Source organism: Athene cunicularia (genome assembly GCF_003259725.1).
Source record: "Athene cunicularia isolate RWA chromosome 28 unlocalized genomic scaffold, athCun1 chr28_part1, whole genome shotgun sequence".
NCBI classification, from domain to species: Eukaryota; Metazoa; Chordata; class Aves; order Strigiformes; family Strigidae; genus Athene; species Athene cunicularia.
Window position 1 is genome coordinate 316318 of NW_020799139.1, and position 19444 is coordinate 335761.

Sequence of the window (19444 nt, forward strand, 5' to 3'; positions counted from 1 at the left end):
CATTTTTTTTTTTTTTTTTTTTTTTTAAAGCGAGAAGGACCAGCCCTGCTCTCTCATTACCAAAAGGGTTTTGCTGTGGAAAGATATTAAACCAAAGCTACACACAAAATATTACAGGTCAGAGAGATTAAAATAAAATAACAAAGAAAGCAGAAAGGCTGTTGCCCCACTGGGTGTGAGAACATCGAGGGGGAATCAAGCAGAAGCCAATCCCCCTGTCATCTGTTCCCCCTGCTACATGGGTGAAGGAATCTGTCACTGCGGCAGAGATGTCTGCTGGCCATCTCCAGCTTTCTGTGAGTCTGTGCCCACGGCCAGCGTTCCTGCCCAAGGAACCAGTGACAAATTACTGCTGGCAAAGGGAAAACCAGCTGGGATTTAGGCGAGAAGTGAGAATGCACCCTCCTGTTGCAATCTGGTGAGATCCGGGGGACAGAGAGCTCAGTGGAGGGGGCTGAGAGGGTCCTCCCCTCCTCTCACACCCACACCAGTAGAACTGAGACCTGCCCACCTCCAGAGAGCAGGGATCCTCTGGGAGAAAATGGGATTATGGCCTCTTTTCAGCCAAAGCTGTTCACTCCCCTCTGGGCTCTGCAGGCTGATGCTGGCAGATTCTTGGGCACGCTATTTTGGGTGACACTTGACTTCACGGTGGGCGCCACAGCCTTGTGCTGCTGCTCTGCAACTCTGGCGTGGTGGCTGGAGCCACCAGCAACGGGGAGGAAGTCAGGGTGCACCGGGATCCAACCCATTAACACCAGTGCTTCCCCTGCGCTGAGGGACAGGCTCGAATCAAACAGCTGGGACAAAGGAAGGCCATGGGGAGGGAGATATTTGCCAGCGTTGTGAGCCGATGCGCTCCCTACCTCTCACGTAAAGGTTAGCAGGGGAGGAGTAGCGCACTCCGGCGCTGTTGCTGGCGACGCATTCATACTTCCCCTGGTCTGTCTCCTCGCTGCTTTCAATCTGCAGGCCACCTGGGAGGAGAGAAGAAGACCGCAGCAAAGACACAATCGTCACCATTTTTGTTTTGAAGAGAGAGCAACAGCATCAGTTTTGTTTTTTCCTCCCCCTGGGCTAACACACAGCGGGCACTGCCTGGGGGTCTTGGGCTATGAGCTCTGGAAGCACCAAACCCTCTGCTGCCGTCAGCTAATGCCTGTGCTCAGTGTTACAGCTGGACATGTACCCATCAGGAAGAGAAAATCTAATACCCCCCTCTACACTAAGTGTTACTCTCGGTACTGAAATGATCGGCCAAAGTACCACCTTTGTGGCTTCTGCAATGCAGGCACTCTGCACCAGAACTCATGAAATCAACCTCAATAATCTATATTACTGTGATCCGTGATCCCCAGAAATCCATCAGAGGCAGTTGACTTTCCCTTGCTCGATTTGAAGCAGTCACCATAAAAGTGAAAGGCTTTGTCACCCAAATCCCTGGAGCATTTTTATCAGCGCTGCCTTTGTTTTGTGCCTAAATACCCGATTCACAGGAAGCCCAGGGAGATAAGTCAGTGTGAAAAGCACCTGACTGATAGGGGATACTCTCAAGGGAAAACCCTGTAAATACTGCATGGGAACTTCAAAATCGCCTGTGTGGTTTACACTAACTGGGCCAAAAGGATTAAGGTTTTTCTTAAACCTGTACGTTATTGCAGCCTACAAGAATACACCCAGAGTCCATACCAAACACTCCTGTAAGCAAACATGCAGATATATGCAGCATGTAACTACATGGAAGAAAATTGCCTCATTTACCTCAGAAGGCTTCATCCCTGCAAAACTCCAGTTAAAATACATACTACATAAATAATTCAAGAGGCTATCAAATGTTTTATGTATTAGAAGTACACGATTATACTACAGATACAGACAGAGCTCACATGTGGTAAGACTCTTAACTCCCATCTCTGGAAAAAAACCCTAAATATGAAAACCAAACAATTCCATCTCAGTGCAGTATTATTGATAAAATCTCAAGTGAGAAAAGTGCAAATGATATCATTGTTGGTTGCAGATACAGCCTCTTCAGGAAGGAAAAACCAATGTGTTCACATGAAGAGGACACGGAGCTCATGTTCCTCTGTGTGTGCATGGGTGAAAAAGGATGCTGTGTGGGAAGACGTGAGGCTGTGAGAGTATTTATGACAGGGATGGGGTGTGATAGTGCAACTCCTGCCAGCATCCACTGTGCCTGGTAGCTCCCAAAGGCAGAACAGAGAACTGAAAAACAGAAAAACCCCACCCAAGCCACTAAACCAAACTGAATTCATTTCAAAAGAATCTGTGGGTATTTCAGCATAACAGGAGTTCGAAACCAAACAGACTGAAGCTTCACACTGAGACACCAGCTGAGCATACTTCATACTGAATTACAGCTCGAGCATGCTGTCATTGGAAAGCTCCACTTTGGTGGAGAGCTGGTCAGTGAGTTTTCCTAGAAATTTCTGTTCATTTGGACAAATCCGTGGGTTGCTTCCACTGGTTCCAGACAAAATTTTTTTTGTGTGGCTCATGAGCGTTGCTTATCTGAGCGTACACAAGGGGAGACGAAGCCACACTGCAGAGCAGGAACAGAACCACGAACTGCAGGCAAGCAGCCTCGCCAGGGGAATACGGACTCACCCCTTTCATCTTGACTACTGCAGCTTTGCTGGTGAATGCAACGGTAGAAATTATACTGTAGAGAGGTCAGTGAGTTTTCAGCACTTGTCAGGAGCCAATAGAGATGATGTGTGAAAAAGTAAATCTCACCTACAGCACCTCCTGTTGCTTTTACCAGCAGAGAATTACGGACTTTTAAATTTGCCAGTGTAGATAAAAACAAAGCAGGGTCTTCCAAGAGGTGCACACAAAATTCTTGCTGACTTTCAATGACAGCTTGAGGTCTAGTATCTTTTTGGCTCCATTAAAGAGACAGTGCAGAAGCTACTTACCACAGGTATCTTTCCCAGAGAAACCTAAGGGTAAGAGAGTGGGGAGGAAGGGGAAGGAAGGCTCTGAAGCCAAACAAATGAGTACGCAGAGATGGTAAGTGCTGAGGATCTGACTGAGCAAAGGATTGGAAAACTTTCATCATCATCAGTGGCTCAGGAGCACTTTGCAACAATCAGGAGAAGGTCCTAAGTATTTACCAAGCTTTGATAGCATTTAATGCTCAAGATAAACTTCAGTCCTTCACAGTCCTGGAGAGATTAGCTCTTAAAACTCTGCCATAAATCTGAGGCAGCACAGCCTGAGATGTTATTAGAATAACAGTATCAGTATTACCAAGTGCACCCAGCAAACAAAAAAGGACATTATAACCATATATAAAATAAAGACAGGTGTAAAAAAGAAATATCCAGAGGTGAAGTAGGACAAGAAAACATAACAACAACAACAACAAGAATCTGTATTGAGCACAGGTCAATGAAACAGGAACTGAGTGGAGAGAAGTGTTTGGAGAGTGGGTGAGTGAGTGAGTTGGGGGTGTCTTACCTCGGATCGGTGTACCTTCTGCAAAGAAAACAAAGAAAATACGTGAAAAGACCATAAAACCCCAAACACCTGGACTGCCCGTGGGAAAAGGACCTGAGTCAAGGAAGACAGTTCCCAGTAGGAAACTTCCTGTTCTACCTCATCTTAAATTAAAGGGACAGACTGAAGAGGGCTTGGGGTACTTAAGGGGGGGAATGCCCCTTTTAAAGCAGTCCAATTCAGCTGGCTGTTTACAGAGCCTCCATGGCACTTGGCTTGAAAAGTCTTAAGACTGGCTCCATTTTGTTGCTCAGAATGCAAAGAAAATCTTCAAGCTCTCAGCTAACATTACTGTTTGCTACTTGCAGAACATATGATGAACCTGCGTTTATCTCCATCACTCCTGGGGAAGAGGGTGGGTATTGTGGCCGTGTTAGCCCAGACAGGGACAGGGTCATCCAGGTACCTTGCATCACATTAAGTGTTGCAGGTTTGATCCCTGCAAATTCCCAGTTTCAAACTTTAGTTACTGGCACAGATGTGCAAGGAATTCAACACATGACCTCATCAGGACCTTCAGGTATCCTTCAGCGGCTCCGTCCAGAGACTGAAGCCAGTGGCTCTGCACTGAAGAACGCCCTGGCTACTGTATGAGTGCAAGGGCCACCTCATGGAACTGCTCTGGAGACCTCCCTGACGCCAGTGCAGGAGCGGGCTGTATGGAGAGAGAAGAGTCCTGCTGCACTTGCCTGTTGACTGCATCTCCCTTGGGTTGTTTTTTTATTCAAACCCCCTCCAGTTGTCTCTAAGTGCCTAATGTAAGTCTCCTGCCTAGGCAGGTCTCACAGATGAGAGGAAGTGACATTGTGGCTGGTGAACAGGGCCACAGTCAATGGTAAAACCACTGTCCCCCCATTTGACCTCCTGAGGTTGCAACCATCTTCCTTTGAAAACACGGCAGGTCCTTTTGCTCACAGTGGCATTCAAACTTGTCACACAGCTTATCAAAGAAGGGGTTTTAGTTGGTTGTTTTTACCCCAATCCTGAGAACAGGGCAGATTCCGCAATTACAAGTATTGCCCCTTACTAGGGAGAAATGCAAGAGCTTCTCTGCAGTGGTAACAACACTGTCATTCTGCAGCACCTCCCAGCCAGAGCTTGCACAGCATATTCCATGATAAATATCAGCCTTACACTCCTTTTCCCCAGTGAGGTACAGCAGCATTATTACACCCACTTTACAGATGGGGAAACTGAGGTAGAGGTGAAGCAACTTGCCCAAGGTCACAGAGGGAAGTCTGTGGCGGAGGCAAGAACAGGAGTCAAAGCCTCCTGTGAGCCAATCTTCTGCCTTAACCACCAGAAAACCCCTTCCCTCCTTATCCTTCAGCCCTGCTCATCCTTCTTGTGCTGCGGTTCAATCCTCCATTTTCAGGATAGAAGGTAAAAATATACAGATACTGATTACAGTTCACCTTTATTTGTCAAAGGTGAGGGAAGAGAGGTATTATAGTGTTAGGATATTAGATTCTAGTTATATTCAGCTTCTAGTTAGGAGGTTAGGTTATCTGCTAGAGAAAAGTTAGCATCTAGTTAGGGTTAGGGACTAGCTAAGGTTAATAAAGCAGGCTGGTTAGCTATCAGGACAAAGGTTGGAGAGACAGCACTTGAAAGAGGTGGGAGGAGCATGTACTTGGGCAGATCTCCACACAGGAGACGGCAGAAAGGTTTTAAAAAGCGAGCGAGAGAGAGAGAGACTAAGCAGCAAAGGGTTATAGTTCAATTCAGTGGAAATAAAAACAGCCTCTGATACATCCTTCTGTCTCAGAACTGGAGTGAAAATCTGCCATCTGTGGCACAAATCTGGAACAAGGCTAATGGGGAGAGGGTAGAGAAGGGGAAGAGACCCCAACATCACCCACCTCTATAAAGCTTCTTTGGCCTTGGCTAAGCCTGGCAATTTCCTGCAAAGGTTCACTCTAATTGACAGAGAAACACGCTGGAAGTTAAAGCTCTGTAAGCATAGATACAACAGCAGCCGTTACCTTCTTGTGTCACTGTAGGTTAGTTATTCCCTGCTCCCTCTAAGCATTAGCGTTGCCCCTGGAAATCGGCTGTCAGCAGCTCTCGGAGACAGACTGTCTTGGAGACAGTGCTCTTGGAGAGCAAGATAAGCCAAGCAATGCCACCTTAGTCTTTCCAGTTCTAATTCTGGCACACGGGACACAGAGGTGAGGAGCAAAACATGTTTTGCAAGCAGCCCCACACCAGGGATGGAGGGGACAGAATTTGAATTGAAATGAGATCAAGTAACTTGCAAGGAAAGAGTGGTTTGAACAGCGGCAGGGACACAGATGGTAGATTTTCACTATTGGAGTTTCACATCTAACCAGCTTCATATTCAATACAGGGGCAGCAGGATGGTGCTAGAAGAGGATCTGAAGTAGATTAATAATTCTGAAGAACTCTGACAGGTCCTGTAAGATTTGATAGGGAGTTTGGGGAGGAGGTATCTGTGTTCAGTACCTGGCTTGCCTGGTGTCCCAACAGTGCATGAGTAAATGCAAAAGGCTAACCACTCTCTGGGGCAGAATAAGGGCACCAGGTTTGCAGGAAAACTAAAGGAGGAAGAACTTGTGTTGGACACTGACTTTCTGAGTGACAAGCTGGTTTTGAGATGCATCCAAACTAGTCATACAGCCATCCACAGCCTCCCAGGATCTGGATGGAGATCTGCTTATTTAGAGCAAATTTTGAGGTTGCATGAGCCCAGCCAGCCAGCCTAGTGTTTAGCAGCAGAGGCAAAAGGCATCTTAAACGACTTGCCTCTGGATTATAAAGGACCAAGATGGTGCCAGGCAGAACAGCACGTGCCAGGTGTCCCCCTCTGTCACAGAGGACAGAATCTGCTCTTCCACCATCCCTTCCTCCGGCTTCCCACACAGCAAGCTGCCTACGGATTCTCCAAGCCTTGAAAACAGGGAGAGGAGGACAGTCACCATTGCCATGGTAATGACAGAAAACACATCCCCACCTTCTGTCAGGCCACGTGTGAGAACATGTGTGTGCTTTGCTCCTCTCCCGAGGGCTGGAGGGAGCTTTCTATTCTAAACAAGCAAGCAATCATCAAGGGTCTTCTGCAATTTTAAAATGCCGGATCTTGGCTGACAGCTGCAATTGCTACATCTCTAACAAAAGGGGACTTGGCACACAGAGGAAATGTGATGTGAGTTCTGCAGACAGGCTCCTGGCTTCTCAAGGGACAGAGATGATCTGGAAGAGGGGGCCTTTTTCTTTGCTTAACCCTTTCCCATAGCTGACGACCTGTGATTTTCAGCTTCAATCTGAAAACGTCGCACCCCCACCTCTCCCTTCCAAAAATGCCAATAACCCTGTTAGATGTGAAACTCCAAGACCTCCTGCAGGTGTGAACACAATTATCACAGTTCCAGGGTACAAGCTATTGTGTAATTGGGGAATTCCAGGACAACTGTTGCTAAGACACAAAAAAAAAATCTATCCAATGTTAGGAGGTTCATATTTAGCTGTTATCTCTTTATACAGATATATTAATTAGGATTATTATTGTTTCTGTAGCCTGCAATACCCCTGTAGAATTTCATTAAAGAGGGAAGAATATCCCTACTGAAAGAGTTAGTAGAAGAAATGCATAGCATGCCTCTCAAGAAGCTGTTATAAGGGAATTAGTTTAAAGGGCAAGGGTTACAAATCTGGACATTAGCAGGTTTGGGGTTTTTTGGTTTGGGTTTTTTTTTTTAATTGAACAAACTTACCAAAGGTCTCTGAATGTTAAAAAAAAAAGTGAGGGGGGGGGGGAAAGAAAAAGAAGTTTGTTATAGCCAGTTATTTAGAAAACAGAAGACACACACAAGACACAAAAGGTTTTAGTGTTTCTATGATGTAAGGCGGCTGCAGGCTGCCTCCTGTTAATCCCCCCTAGGTGGCACGGCTGAGCAAAGGACATTGCCTCCTGCTTTAAATGCCCTGAGACTGCTTGCATCAGGGTTAAGCTAAAATATCCGTTTCTCTTCCACCACCAAGACCACTTAAACTCTTAGACAACCTGGGTCTCTAAGGCTGAGACGTTCACACGTATCTAAGGGAAGCAGGCGCCTAGACAGAGGTTCTTCCCATTCTCCTTTGACTGACAACTCAGCTTTTCATTCAGCCAAACCCCCCAAGCAGTAATAGATTTCCAATTGCTTGGGAAGTTCATCTGGAGATGGAAAGGAGAAGAAATAATACTGGATAGAGAAAAGCTACTGTGGTTAATGACGTATCGCCTGTTTCTCAATTATACTGAAGACCCATAACATAAATGGGTCTCCGAGATGATGTGAGTATAATGACCATGGTCTCAGAGGTCCACTTATATTGCCAGCAAAACATTCAGTTTTAATATAAATGAGAACCAAATCTGGACACAGCTACCCAATTTTGCAAACCTCTGTGCACGACATCTCACTTGTACCTCTTAATGAGCTAATATGCATGTTTGCCACTGACTCATATATCGATATAAATTCAGTTCTTAACACCCTCCCTAATAAAGCAGCACGGCTGCTATCCTGAAGACTTCATTTCCAGGGTAGAATCTGGGTGACTGTCCTGTCCTGCTGCTCTCACAGCCTGTCCCAGTCTCCATCAGGGCTCAGTGTCTTCAGAGATAACATGGGCACTGGCTTCTGTGCTAAACCTTAGCACAAGGGGCAGCAATGAAGCTGGGATTTAGCACCAGGGTCACTCCCATTCACAGAGGGTTTGTCAGACACCCGTTAGCTGGGTGGAATTGTTAATCCCCAAGAACCTGGGCTGGAGTCATATGGATGACCTGTGGGTGAAAGACACTGAAGCTCATTAGCCGTGTCCTGAAGCATCCAATGCCCTAATATACGCTAGTGCCACACTTCTGGCAGGAAGGTTTGTTTTCTGGAAAGACAAATGTGTTAAAATAAATTCTGACTTTAGCAGCACTTGTATCATCAGTGCTCAAACAGGCATCGCCTTGCACATCACACTCGGGTTACAAATACACACTTGAATCTGCCCTGCCTTGGTGTTTAAAACTCCCTTTTCCACTGATCAAAATACGAACGCAGATGATCCTGATGCCAATATGTTCTGCATTTTCACAGGCCTGTGGATCACAGGACATGCAAGTTTTGAAAGGGTATAAAAGCAGATGAAATAGGAGAACTCAAAGTCCTGACTGTCCAGGAACCTGCACTCCCTTTCACACAAGCAACAGGTTTCCACCCCTAAGGACAACAGGGATGCTTCAGGGTTTCACCACTTTACCAATTCAAAGCAGCTCTAAATGACATTAATTCTCAGCAGGTATCTTCTGATTTATCAGAAAGGTCAAGAGTTCATGCTGAGGCTAACCAATTCACTGGAATAAAAACACAGCACTCAGGTGGCTTAAAAGAAAACACCAGATCAAACCCAGTTAAAGAGTATAAAGGCATTCTAGCAAGATGATAAATGTATTAAAAATAATCTGCCTGTGCATTACTCACACTTCAGATCATGGTCACAGAGCACGATATAATTCTAGTTTACCTCTCATTATTTATGCTGAGTGCTTTTTTTTTTTTTTTTTAAATTTGCATTTGCCTCAGCTGTTATGATAAAACAAGGAGGTCAATCTCATCTGTGTTTGTGGGATTCAACAATCCATTCTAATTCAACAAAGCAGTTTAAGTATCTGCTTGTAAGTTTGCTTCACTGAGTAAGCATGCATTTATGCAGGTGTATAAAAGCTACACTGAACTGGAACCGTACTGAATCTTTTCCACTGGTGGCCCACAGAACTAGAAGTCTTTTTATAGAATCTTTGCCAAACAAGGCAAGAGAAAAACCAGGCGGTTACATTCTCTGATGTTAAGATCCAGCATTACAGTAGTTAGAACTGATTTCTTCAGAGCCAGCAGAAGTCTGGGCAGAAGCAGCCAGATATCACTTGACTGGCTGACTTGTAAAATGTTTAATATGAACAGAGCAACCCCAGTTGCTTCACTGAAGCCTCTGCTTTCCCATTGCCTGCAACAATGCCATTCTTTTGCTAAAAAAAGACTCTTGAAAATGCTCCATCTCTCTTGGCCAAAGGAATGTTCTGAGTAGCTGAAGTGACGCTAGTGCTTGCTCGGTCCAACCACACAGACACGTTTTCTCTAGGCTGGGTCAAAGCAGTCAGTCCAAGCAGTATTTGAAAAAGATTATTTCTCAGGTTAGTTTTTGTCAGAACGTAAAACTCCTAGAGCTTGTTTTGTATTTGCAGCTATCAGAGAGAAATGTGGGGTTTTTTTTCAAGTTGAGAAATGGAAGTGCTTTATCAGTATTAGTCAAAAACAAATATACCTGTGCTCTCACTGCACACACACACACACACACTCACACAGTGAACTGGCAGATTTAACAAGTATAAAAACAGCTCCTGAAACATGACTATTAAGAGATGTCACACTGACACACACACACACAAAACAACACACATAAAACAAACAAAAGAGACAGATGGACAAGCAGATGGGGAAAGACTGAAAACTGACAAGAGCCACGGTGCTGGGGTACATCTGTTCATGGAGATCCACTCCATGGGCAGTGCCGCTGAGCACCAACGGGTCACTCCGGAATGCTCACAACTGCTCTCCAGCGATGACTGCAGGGACTTGATGCCGGAGAGATCCTGCAAGAGCTGTTCTTCAGTGCCAGCTTTGAAAGGCTCAACTTACACCAACAGGATCATGTTTTGACAGTCAGAGGCTGCCTGAGCTCTGGACCCTATACCAGATGCTTGTGGCCTAAAATGCCGTGTCTGCTGTAGTGGTTTGCCTTCTTCCTCACCCAGTTCTTGGTCTGGGGAAGAAACCCTCAGCTCCCATCCAGTCCCCAGTTCCCCCTGAGCACCATTATCCAGTGAACTAGTTACTGCGTCTCCTGGACAGGAACCAGCTTCCCTGCTGTGACTCCCTTTACGTCAACTAGGCAGTAGGGAAGGCCAGGAGGATGGGTTGGAGGAGAAAATGCTCCAACCACTCCCCGAGTAGGAACGTGAGTCCCAAACCCAAAGAAAATCTAATGCCCCAAATCCACATCAGTGGTGCCTGTGCCTATCAGCCCCCTCTTCTTCTTCAGAAACCTCTGAGCAGTCTCTTCATGCCTCTGTCTAGGTCTCAATTCATCCAATCTCACGCAGAGACCTTACCTGATCTCAGTTGTTTTATTCTCCCATTGCTCGCGCTGGGGTCGACAGGCAGGAAATCTTTAAACCAAGTGATCTCTGGGTCCGGATTCCCACTGGCTGCACAGAGCATTGTGGCTGTTCGTGTCCGCTCCACCACTTTCAGCTGGGGCCCCATATCAATGTTTGGGAAGCCGGGAGGTAACTGGTCCTCTGGTGGTAGAGAACAAAACACAAGTGGTTAAACACATAGTAGGGACCGGGGCAGCTGAAGGAGCTGTTCAAGGGAATACACCAAAGAAAGCAGCAGGCAGACTTGCTGCCCGGCACTCTGTGCAATGCAATTTCAAACAAGGCTACAGTAAATGGCCCATAGATGGTTTGTGAAAACACATTATACAGTAAAATTTAACAGCTTGTCCATTTTGTGTGACTATTCTAAGGTCTCACAAGACGATTCTACATTTAAATGCAATCTATTCAAACCCTTTGGGGCATGGGAATAGTCATTTCAAAGTTTCTCCAGGTCTTGCGCTGAATCCCTGTCAGGTAAGTGACTTGCACTTACTGTTTAAAAGGAGGGGTTCATCTTCCTCCTCCAAACCCCATAGTACCAAACTGCACAAGAGAAATAAACAGACCACGTGAAAAGGCCTGTCAAAGACACCGTGGAAACTAGGAGAGAAATGAGAGGAAAATATCATCCAGCTGTAGTTACCAGAGGGGACACACATAACAACAAGAAGCCAAGTGCTGTCAGACAGGGTGTGATTTTTAAATTTATTAATTCAGAGTGCTGCTGCCCTAGAAGAAGAGGGATGTGGCACCAGCACCTAGAAGACAAGCTCAACTGAGCTTCCTGCTTCCTCTCAATCTTGCCTTTGCCTTCGCTAATGAGGGCGAGGAGGGCAATCCTAACTGATGCTGACTAATTTGTGCTAACTAATATAAAACCCCAGTGCCTCCCCCATAATCTTTGTCACAACCTCCTAACTCAAGTGGAAGAGAGCTGTCTTATGCTGGCTGATACAGCTCCAGAACGTGGCATTTCTTTTCGCCAGAAAATCAGTCTTTGGGGGAGGGCAGCTGGAAGGAAGATGCCGGCACCAGGGTGAGACTTCAGAGGGACTCTCCATCATTTCAAATGAGGCGTGTTGAGGAATCGCAGCCTCGGGAATCTATGGCATTGAATCCACCCCAAAAGCAGGTGAGGGAACATAAAGGATTTTTAAAAGGTGGGTTTTAGAAAAAAGTAACATACATCACCATCAGCCCCCCACTGAAACCAATGGCAGCAGAAATGAGCTGGAAACCTTTGCCTTGGTCGGGAAACATCCCAGCCAACTGCAAACACAACAAAAGTTCGTGCCCTACTGCTGGCGCGTTACTTATCAGAAAGAATGGAGCCAAACTACGTATGGTTGAACCCATGGTGGATGGTGGAACAAGGCAGAAGAGACCCAGCGGCCTGGCTGTGGTGGGTGCCTTCTCCTGTAAGAGCAAAGCAGCGTCACCAGGTCCCAGCACTGCTCTACGTAAGCTCCCAACCCACATGGTTTGGGTAAGAGCTATTTCACACTGCCGTGCCTCACGTTCAACTTCTAAAAATCAATGAAATCATGAAGGCAGAGCAGAAGGTTTGTGTGATGCTCTGATACCTGAGGCCAAGAAACTCTTGTCTAATACTGTTATTAGCGGTGCGCAGCTACTGCGGAGAAGAAAAGGGTTTAAATGCCTCAATTGCGTGTTTAAAAACGTGCATTGTTTCCTTCCTCTGATCATTGTTGGAGAGTTATAAAGGATCTATTGTGACTCACTGGAGAGCGAAATGTATTAACCACACCTCTCCTCATCTATCAAAAGGATCTGACCACAAACAAAAACACGTTACCATTTTATAACTGCTGAAGTAATACAGATCTCCTAGTGTGGACAGACTTACAGCTGGATAAAGGGCGAGTCATTTTGGTGCATCTGAAGCACCTCTAAACCAGGATATTGCTTTCTAAATTAGAGACATAAACATCTTTTAACTGGGGACTCCAACCTTTTGAGATCTCAGTTCACCAGGCTGTGCTTGGGCGTTGTAGGAGTCTCCAAACAGTGTGTGCTCTCGCAGATCATGTGTGCTGCAAAACCCCAGCACTCCCCCCGCCCCCCCGCTAAAAAAAGTGAGCTCAGGACAGAGGAGCCCTGGGAATCGCTTTGCCTTTGCACAGCTTTCAGCCAGGCTTTTAACGTCTTCTCTTCCCTTCTGCTATTTAACCAGGCGGTGGTGTGTTGTTAAGGAGCCGCGGAGCTGCTGCCGCATTGGCTGCAGATGACATCATTATTGATTACTGCTTTTATCCTGCTCCCTGGTGATGCCACTCCACCTGGCTCAAACCCGTGTCCGCTGATTTCATCAACCAATTAATCCACAGAGAGAATAACCCTCCTGACTGCCAGGGTGGGTGTGTGAGTGTGTGTGTGCACGTGTGAGTGTGTGTGTGTGTGTTGGGGGAGGCCTGGTACAACTATTATTACTGAGTGTTTCTAATTAAACAAAAATGTTAATCTTGCAGCACAATGTGCAGAATTCCTCTGAGTTTAATTAAAACAACTGCGACTAGAGGCGTGATCAGATTTGAGGATCAGATCAGCGGAGGAAGCATCTCAGAACATCACATATTGCACTGATTCAAGTGCTCAGATTTCCTTCCTGCCAGGAAAGTGAAACTGCCTTCATCCCCCAACAATTGGATTCCCTGTAATAATGCAATTACAACCTCAACTCAATCCCCACAAGACATGCACACACATGCCCTACCACCCTCCCCATCAATCCCCAAACATCACCCCAAACCTGTTACCAAAAAAATAAACGAGCAATGGCTTGCATTGTGAATTCGCTTTCGAAAAGCAGCCCAGGCAACGGCAAGAACAAAAGAACCAAGACGCAAGCTGAAGATGCTTCAAGGGCACATCTGGGCAGCTGCCTGCTGTTGAAAATCATGCTATCTTACGCAGGCAAATGTTTTCACGTGCTGCACTTATTAACAGAGCACCACAAACACCTTGTTCATACCTGCTCTTTGAGTTGGTTAAAGACACACACCCCCTGCCCCTGCCACCAACGAAAAGCTGGTGAATTACCTCAAGGCCACTGAACAAAGTAGGGTGAAGAAGAATAGGGGAGGAGGGAGACAGGGAGAGAAGAGTGTTCACTTCAGTGTTCATTTATAATAAATCCTACCAGAGGACATGCCTTGTGCTGGAGGACACACCTCGGACCAGCCTGGGCGCAGGCACTGACACACAGATGGTCAGACAGAGAAAGCAAAGGTCACTGGCTACAGCGAGGGAGACCCCGGTGCTCGCTGCCTCCGTGTCACTCTAGAAGGTGGCAGCTCAGTGTTTAGATAATTAGCTGTGCTGGAAATGAGGATGATAAAGAAAGATAAAGCGGGTGTTGCTGCTGCTCTTTTTCCCGCAGGGTGTGCACAGTCGTTTAATAATTTAGAGGAGAAGGAGGGTGTGAGCATGTACAGACGTGTTATGTACTGAATGCAGAAACCACAGTGAGGATGCTGCTGAAGTGAAGAAGAGGAGTCATTTTCTGCTCTTCTCTGGAGATATGCGGCCAAGCTCATGGATGCATCGGCTGGTCTCTAAGCAGCCAACTATCCTCACTTCAGGGTGGAAGAACCAAGAACACAGAGATGAAGCAGCTTGAGTGCCACCAGTTTTAAGCAAAATCAGGACCAAAATCCAGCACTCCTGAAGCTTATCCCCGTTCTTTTCATTAAAGTTATGAACACTTACAGATGTCCCCTCCCTAGCAGGTGCCCTGGCATTGTGCACCTTGTGAAATTACATCAACAAATTATTTCCATCAATGTGTATGTACCTGTGCCTTAGTTAACTGTTATTACAGAGCCAGAGATAATTTTTATACATGGAGGAGTCTCAGTAACATGTTCAGTCTGTTGATTCCATTTATTTTGATCTGAAAGTTTTACTATGAAAATAGCAATACCTAACAATGTCATTAAAAATTTGCAGGCTTAATACACAATAAATACACGCTGAGATGTGTGTGTTGGACCCCATAACAGTGCAGGTAATACACTGTCTTCCCTACAGTCATGTATCCTGATGTATCCTCCTTATAAAGGCATCTGAGTTTAAATTGCTTTGACATTATTCATAAGTTACAGGACTAATCTGCTTTCAACATTGCCTGATTTTCAGGTCACTAAAAAAAAAAAAAAAAAAGACAAGTTTGAAACAAGATTGCCAAGAATTTTTCAAGTGGCAAGGTAACATTTCAGAAGGGCCAGCTTCTCTTTAAGAAGAGCTCCTGTGGGACTCGATGATATCTGCTGAGCATCTAGGACTGATTTTTGTTTACCTTTTGCTGATCTGAAGCCAACAATTACAAAAAACCAACAAAACAGCAGGGATCTTGCTAGAACTTTATACGTGCCCACACCAGATGTCCTCTTGGAGTAGGAAATGTGTGAGGAAAATTTCAGGCCAGAATTGTTAGAGAAATGCATGAACACTTCATAAAAAGACATCAACAGGGAATCACTAGGAAGAGAAGTTCTGAAAGTCTGCCCATAGCAGCCTGAATCATAGTCCAGTACTAAGTACCTTACACGTCTAATAGCCGGTTTTCCTCAATTTTGCAGAGTGCAGCCATCATTAGGATAAGACAGCACCGGCCAGTATGCGGGCAGTGATGTATTGGGGCACAGTAAATTTTATTCCATTACATTTAAGTGGACCAAGCACCGGCTTTTATGGGATCATGCTGCATTTCCTAACGACTCACAGAGGGTAACCTCCATGGAACTCTCACTATCAGCTTCACCAGAGCAAAGAACTAAGCTGGTCTGGGCTCTGCTTGAAACCCAGCTTGTGCCTCCCAGCAGGCAGAGAGTTGTGAGAGGCTCCCCTGTGTTCTCAGCCCACTCAGCTGCTGACAGCACAGGACAATCCTTCGCAGCATGAGAATCTCTCTCAGGCTACTAAAGAAGCAGAGGGAAATATATATATTTCTGTATACAAGAAACAACAATAATAATAAAAAAATATGTGTATCTTTCTTGGGAGCATGGAGCTTAAAGAAACTATACCAACTGGGAGCTGGGGTGCCTGTACCAACTAGCTTCCTTTCTGCCTATAAGTTATAATGAAAAACAACAGCAGCTGGAGTCAACACTAACTGGAAAATGCTTCCCCAAACCACTTTCCTTTTCTTTGGGCTCTACAGGAATCAGGTTTGCAGGCGCTATGTCTAGCCAGCTGTGGAAAGAACAGCAAGTCTCCACAGCCCTATCAAAACTCACCTCCCTTGAGAAGCAGAGCAGGAAGGACAAACAAGCCATCAGAGCTGGTGTTCAGAGACTTTGTGTAAGCTGAACGGTGTCCATCACAAGCTCTGCTTCTCAGAAGCTCCCAAAGGTTTCCTCTCCTGCAGCTTCCTGTTTTTAAGTGAATGAGTGTGGACTTCTATCAGGGTCTGATCCAGGAGTAGTCATGTGCATAAGCAGGATGGGGTTTACTCTCAATCCCTCCAGCAGCTGTATCTAGTAGGGAAGAATGTTTTTTTTTTCTTTTCTGTTCATGAGACTGCTCTGGTGTTGAGGAAATCCTGTAACTGTTCAGGCATGTGGATATGGTGAAGGTACACCCATGTACGTCTAACTGCGATGACAACAGCACAGCCAACGGGTCGCAGAATTACTACAAAGCCCATCCTGCAGAGTTTGTAACAGCTGGGGCCCAGGTTTCCATACTCCACAGCATGCCAAGGTAACAGCTTCTCCAAATGACAGCTCACATTCATCTCCAAGCTGTGGAGCAGCTCCCATCTTTATGTTAAGCATTAGTTCTGAAAGTGAGAGAAGAGAGACGGAAAGGAGGAGGAGGAGGCCTTGCAAGGAAAGACAGAGAAAAGACAAACAGGAGAGTGGGTGAATGCAGAAGTGGGGAGGAAAAGGAGAGGAATAGATGCCAGCAAGCTAACTTTGTCATTGTGGAGATTAGTGGATTTGTGCTTGGTCCTTTTAACTTTCCCAGCACTTCAAAATGCAGATAACGAGGAGACAATCTTTTCTGTGTGAAAGCTAGGGAATGATTAAGGATGGCATAACTCCAACTGAGCATGGAAGGGGAGGATATGCTATAAAAACCTCTTCCTTGATGCTCTTCACAACATCTTGGCCCAGGCCTGCAGCTAATTACTGCTCCCCCAGATTTAATGAACTGGGTACCCTAGGTGTTCTTGCACGGGCAGTCAACAAAGGTACCGAACAAGGCCCTGTTAGGCAAACAGAATAGGAGTGCTTGTGAGAGCAGCACAACACAGGAGCAAAGCACACAGTGATAATGTTCTGGTGGGATCAGCAAAGTGCGTAATTAGTCAGGCGGTGGGGAGACGTAGCTCCTGTTCTGTCATCTGTCTCTCTAGCTGACATGTGGATGGTGCTGATACCGGAAAGAAGAGCTGCAAAAAGACATGTACAAAGAACCTTGGTCCCTAAGGACAGCCACTGAGCTCAGCTCGTCATTTCCCATACATTGCAGCTTTCTCTTGGTGGAGAGCGCCTTAAAAACGCTGTGGGAGTCCAGGGGATTGGTCAGGGCAGCAGCTGGAGGACAACCTTCTCTCTTGCCACTGCTTGCAGCTAAATCAAGGGGTAGAAACTTTGAATAGGATTGCAGGGGCACTTCTCCCAAACTGTCACAGCTCCCAAGAAATATATGGGAATAAGTGTGAAGAACAAGGCTCCCAACCCTCCGGGATAACCGCAGCTAGACACACTCTTGTCATAAAGCGCTGTTCCAATCTCCTGACAGATACATCCCACCACATACTGCTAACAGAAGGTTAAATGCCACGCCAGGCAAAGGAGCTACACAAAGATTTAAGTGCACCTACACAAATCTGTCAGGCATGACTGGACCACGGGCCTGCACGCTCAAAGGCAGCCAGCATCCTGACAACACAGAGCCCTGCAGCAGAAGGGATATTCCCTGCTACAAGGGGAGGTGAAGGGCTTTGCCATTTGCCCTTTATGTCTGGTCTTTATTTACTGCTACACGTTGGAGATTTGCACACACATTTTGCTCTGCACTACTAAGGATGTGCTCACTGTCTGTTCAAACAAAAGGATTTAAGATGCTTTTGGAGGGAACACACTGAAATTGCTGAAGAAAAAGCAACCAGCATACAGGCAGAGCTTCCACTTGGCCTTATGAGGATCACACACTGCCTGGAGCACCTAAAACTCTTGGTAGCCACGATCACTGCAGAAATAATGGCTCTTCCTGCAAGTACTCCTACTCAAAAGCCTGTGGCTTTTCTATAGCACCTCCTGCTGATGGCTTCATCAGTAGCCAATGCTCCCAAGCCAAACTCCCTTCAGGAGCTCTCAGGCAGTTATCCACCACAGCCTTTCTGCCAGGATCACTTCCATTGCCCTGTGGTTTGAACAGAGAACACCATGCATCTTTTCCCCTAAAATGGGTCAGTTTTAGCAAGCAGCCTAGCTTAGTGTTTCACACAGCGATTTTACAGATCTCCGGGGTAATAACAGTAAACATCCAGAGGCATCCACAGCAATAGCATATTGTTCCCTCCCCCACAGCAAGTTCAGAGAGCATATTTCAAACAGATGACATGAAGGAGGCATCCATGTAAACATCCTCTATAGTGGGGACAAGTGAAAACAAGAACCAGAACAAAATGGAGAGGGGAGCTGTTTTCTTGGAGAGTGTATGGAACAAAGGACCTCTGGAAAGAGGGAAGGTGCCCAGAAAGGCAAAACAGGTATCCTGCACAAGGGAAGAGGCTGGTGCTACTACCAACTGCATGAAAGCCCAGGCAGATGCCCATTAAGTGATTAATCTCAGCCCATTAAGTGATTCCTTAATGAAGAATGACTTCTTGGGTGTCTGGATCAATGGTGCCATTTTTGAGGAGAATGATGGGGAGGTTTCTGGTCCTGCTCATAAACCTGGGAAAGGAATTTTTACTGGAAGAGAGGGAAGATTGTAGAGTCATAGGGTAATTCAGGTTGGAAGAAATCTCAGCACATCATCCAGTCAAACCTCCTAAAGTGGTCCAGTTTTAGCTTTGTTCCTTACATAGCAATTTTATGACTTTCTGGGGTAATAACAGCAAACAGATCGGACAGATCAGAACAAACCAAAAAAAAAAGGAGGACACTGTGTCTTGGCCACACATTTTCTTAACAGCTTTCCCACTCATCTGACAGGAGAAGCTGAAGGGTCCCTTCTGCCCTGTGACACTGACACATGGCAGGCAGGCTCTTTACCTCGGAGGACGGTGAGCTTGGCATGGACGGTGACCTCCCCATGAGGGTTCTGAGCAACACACTCGTAAATGTTCTCATCCCGGGGAGTCCGGAGGGGCTGGATCCTCAAAACAGCACCTGCACTTTCATCAAATTCAATTGTCTGGGGGATAAAGAGAAAGAGACACACACATAGTAAGCCTCTTTGGATTGCAAGCAGAGGGTTCATTCCTGCTTCTAAAGGAGGCACCAGCATATACAAGCACGAACACTCCCACACTTCAGCAGCTGCCCCACGATCCCCTACACATAACTGACAAGGTCAACTTGTCTCTTCACTGACCTCAAGGTGACAGAGAACTGTCACACACCAAACCCTGCCTCCAACCACTGACCCACCAGAACTGCTACTTACATCTCAAACGCTCTGAAAGAATGAGCCATGGGGAAGGTGTCGGGCGGGGGGGTG

General features: G+C 46.1%; 1 protein-coding gene across 23 annotated transcripts in view; it reads right to left on the reverse strand.

Annotated features, from left to right (window-relative positions):
* PTPRS (protein tyrosine phosphatase, receptor type S) overlaps positions 1 to 19444 on the reverse strand; it is a 152324-nt gene that overhangs the window by 57568 nt on the left and 75312 nt on the right. For 12 of the 23 annotated variants that reach the window (XM_026865026.1, XM_026865011.1, XM_026865027.1 and 9 more), the window contains exons 4-8: positions 18997 to 19138; positions 10691 to 10879; positions 7257 to 7265; positions 3484 to 3501; positions 867 to 977 (exon numbers count right to left, since the gene is read on the reverse strand). In XM_026865026.1, the coding sequence (XP_026720827.1) occupies positions 867 to 977; positions 3484 to 3501; positions 7257 to 7265; positions 10691 to 10879; positions 18997 to 19138 (469 nt within the window). The remainder of the gene's footprint in view (positions 1 to 866; positions 978 to 3483; positions 3502 to 7256; positions 7266 to 10690; positions 10880 to 18996; positions 19139 to 19444) is intronic. The other 11 variants (XM_026865028.1, XM_026865024.1, XM_026865023.1 and 8 more) reach the window with 2 other exon arrangements.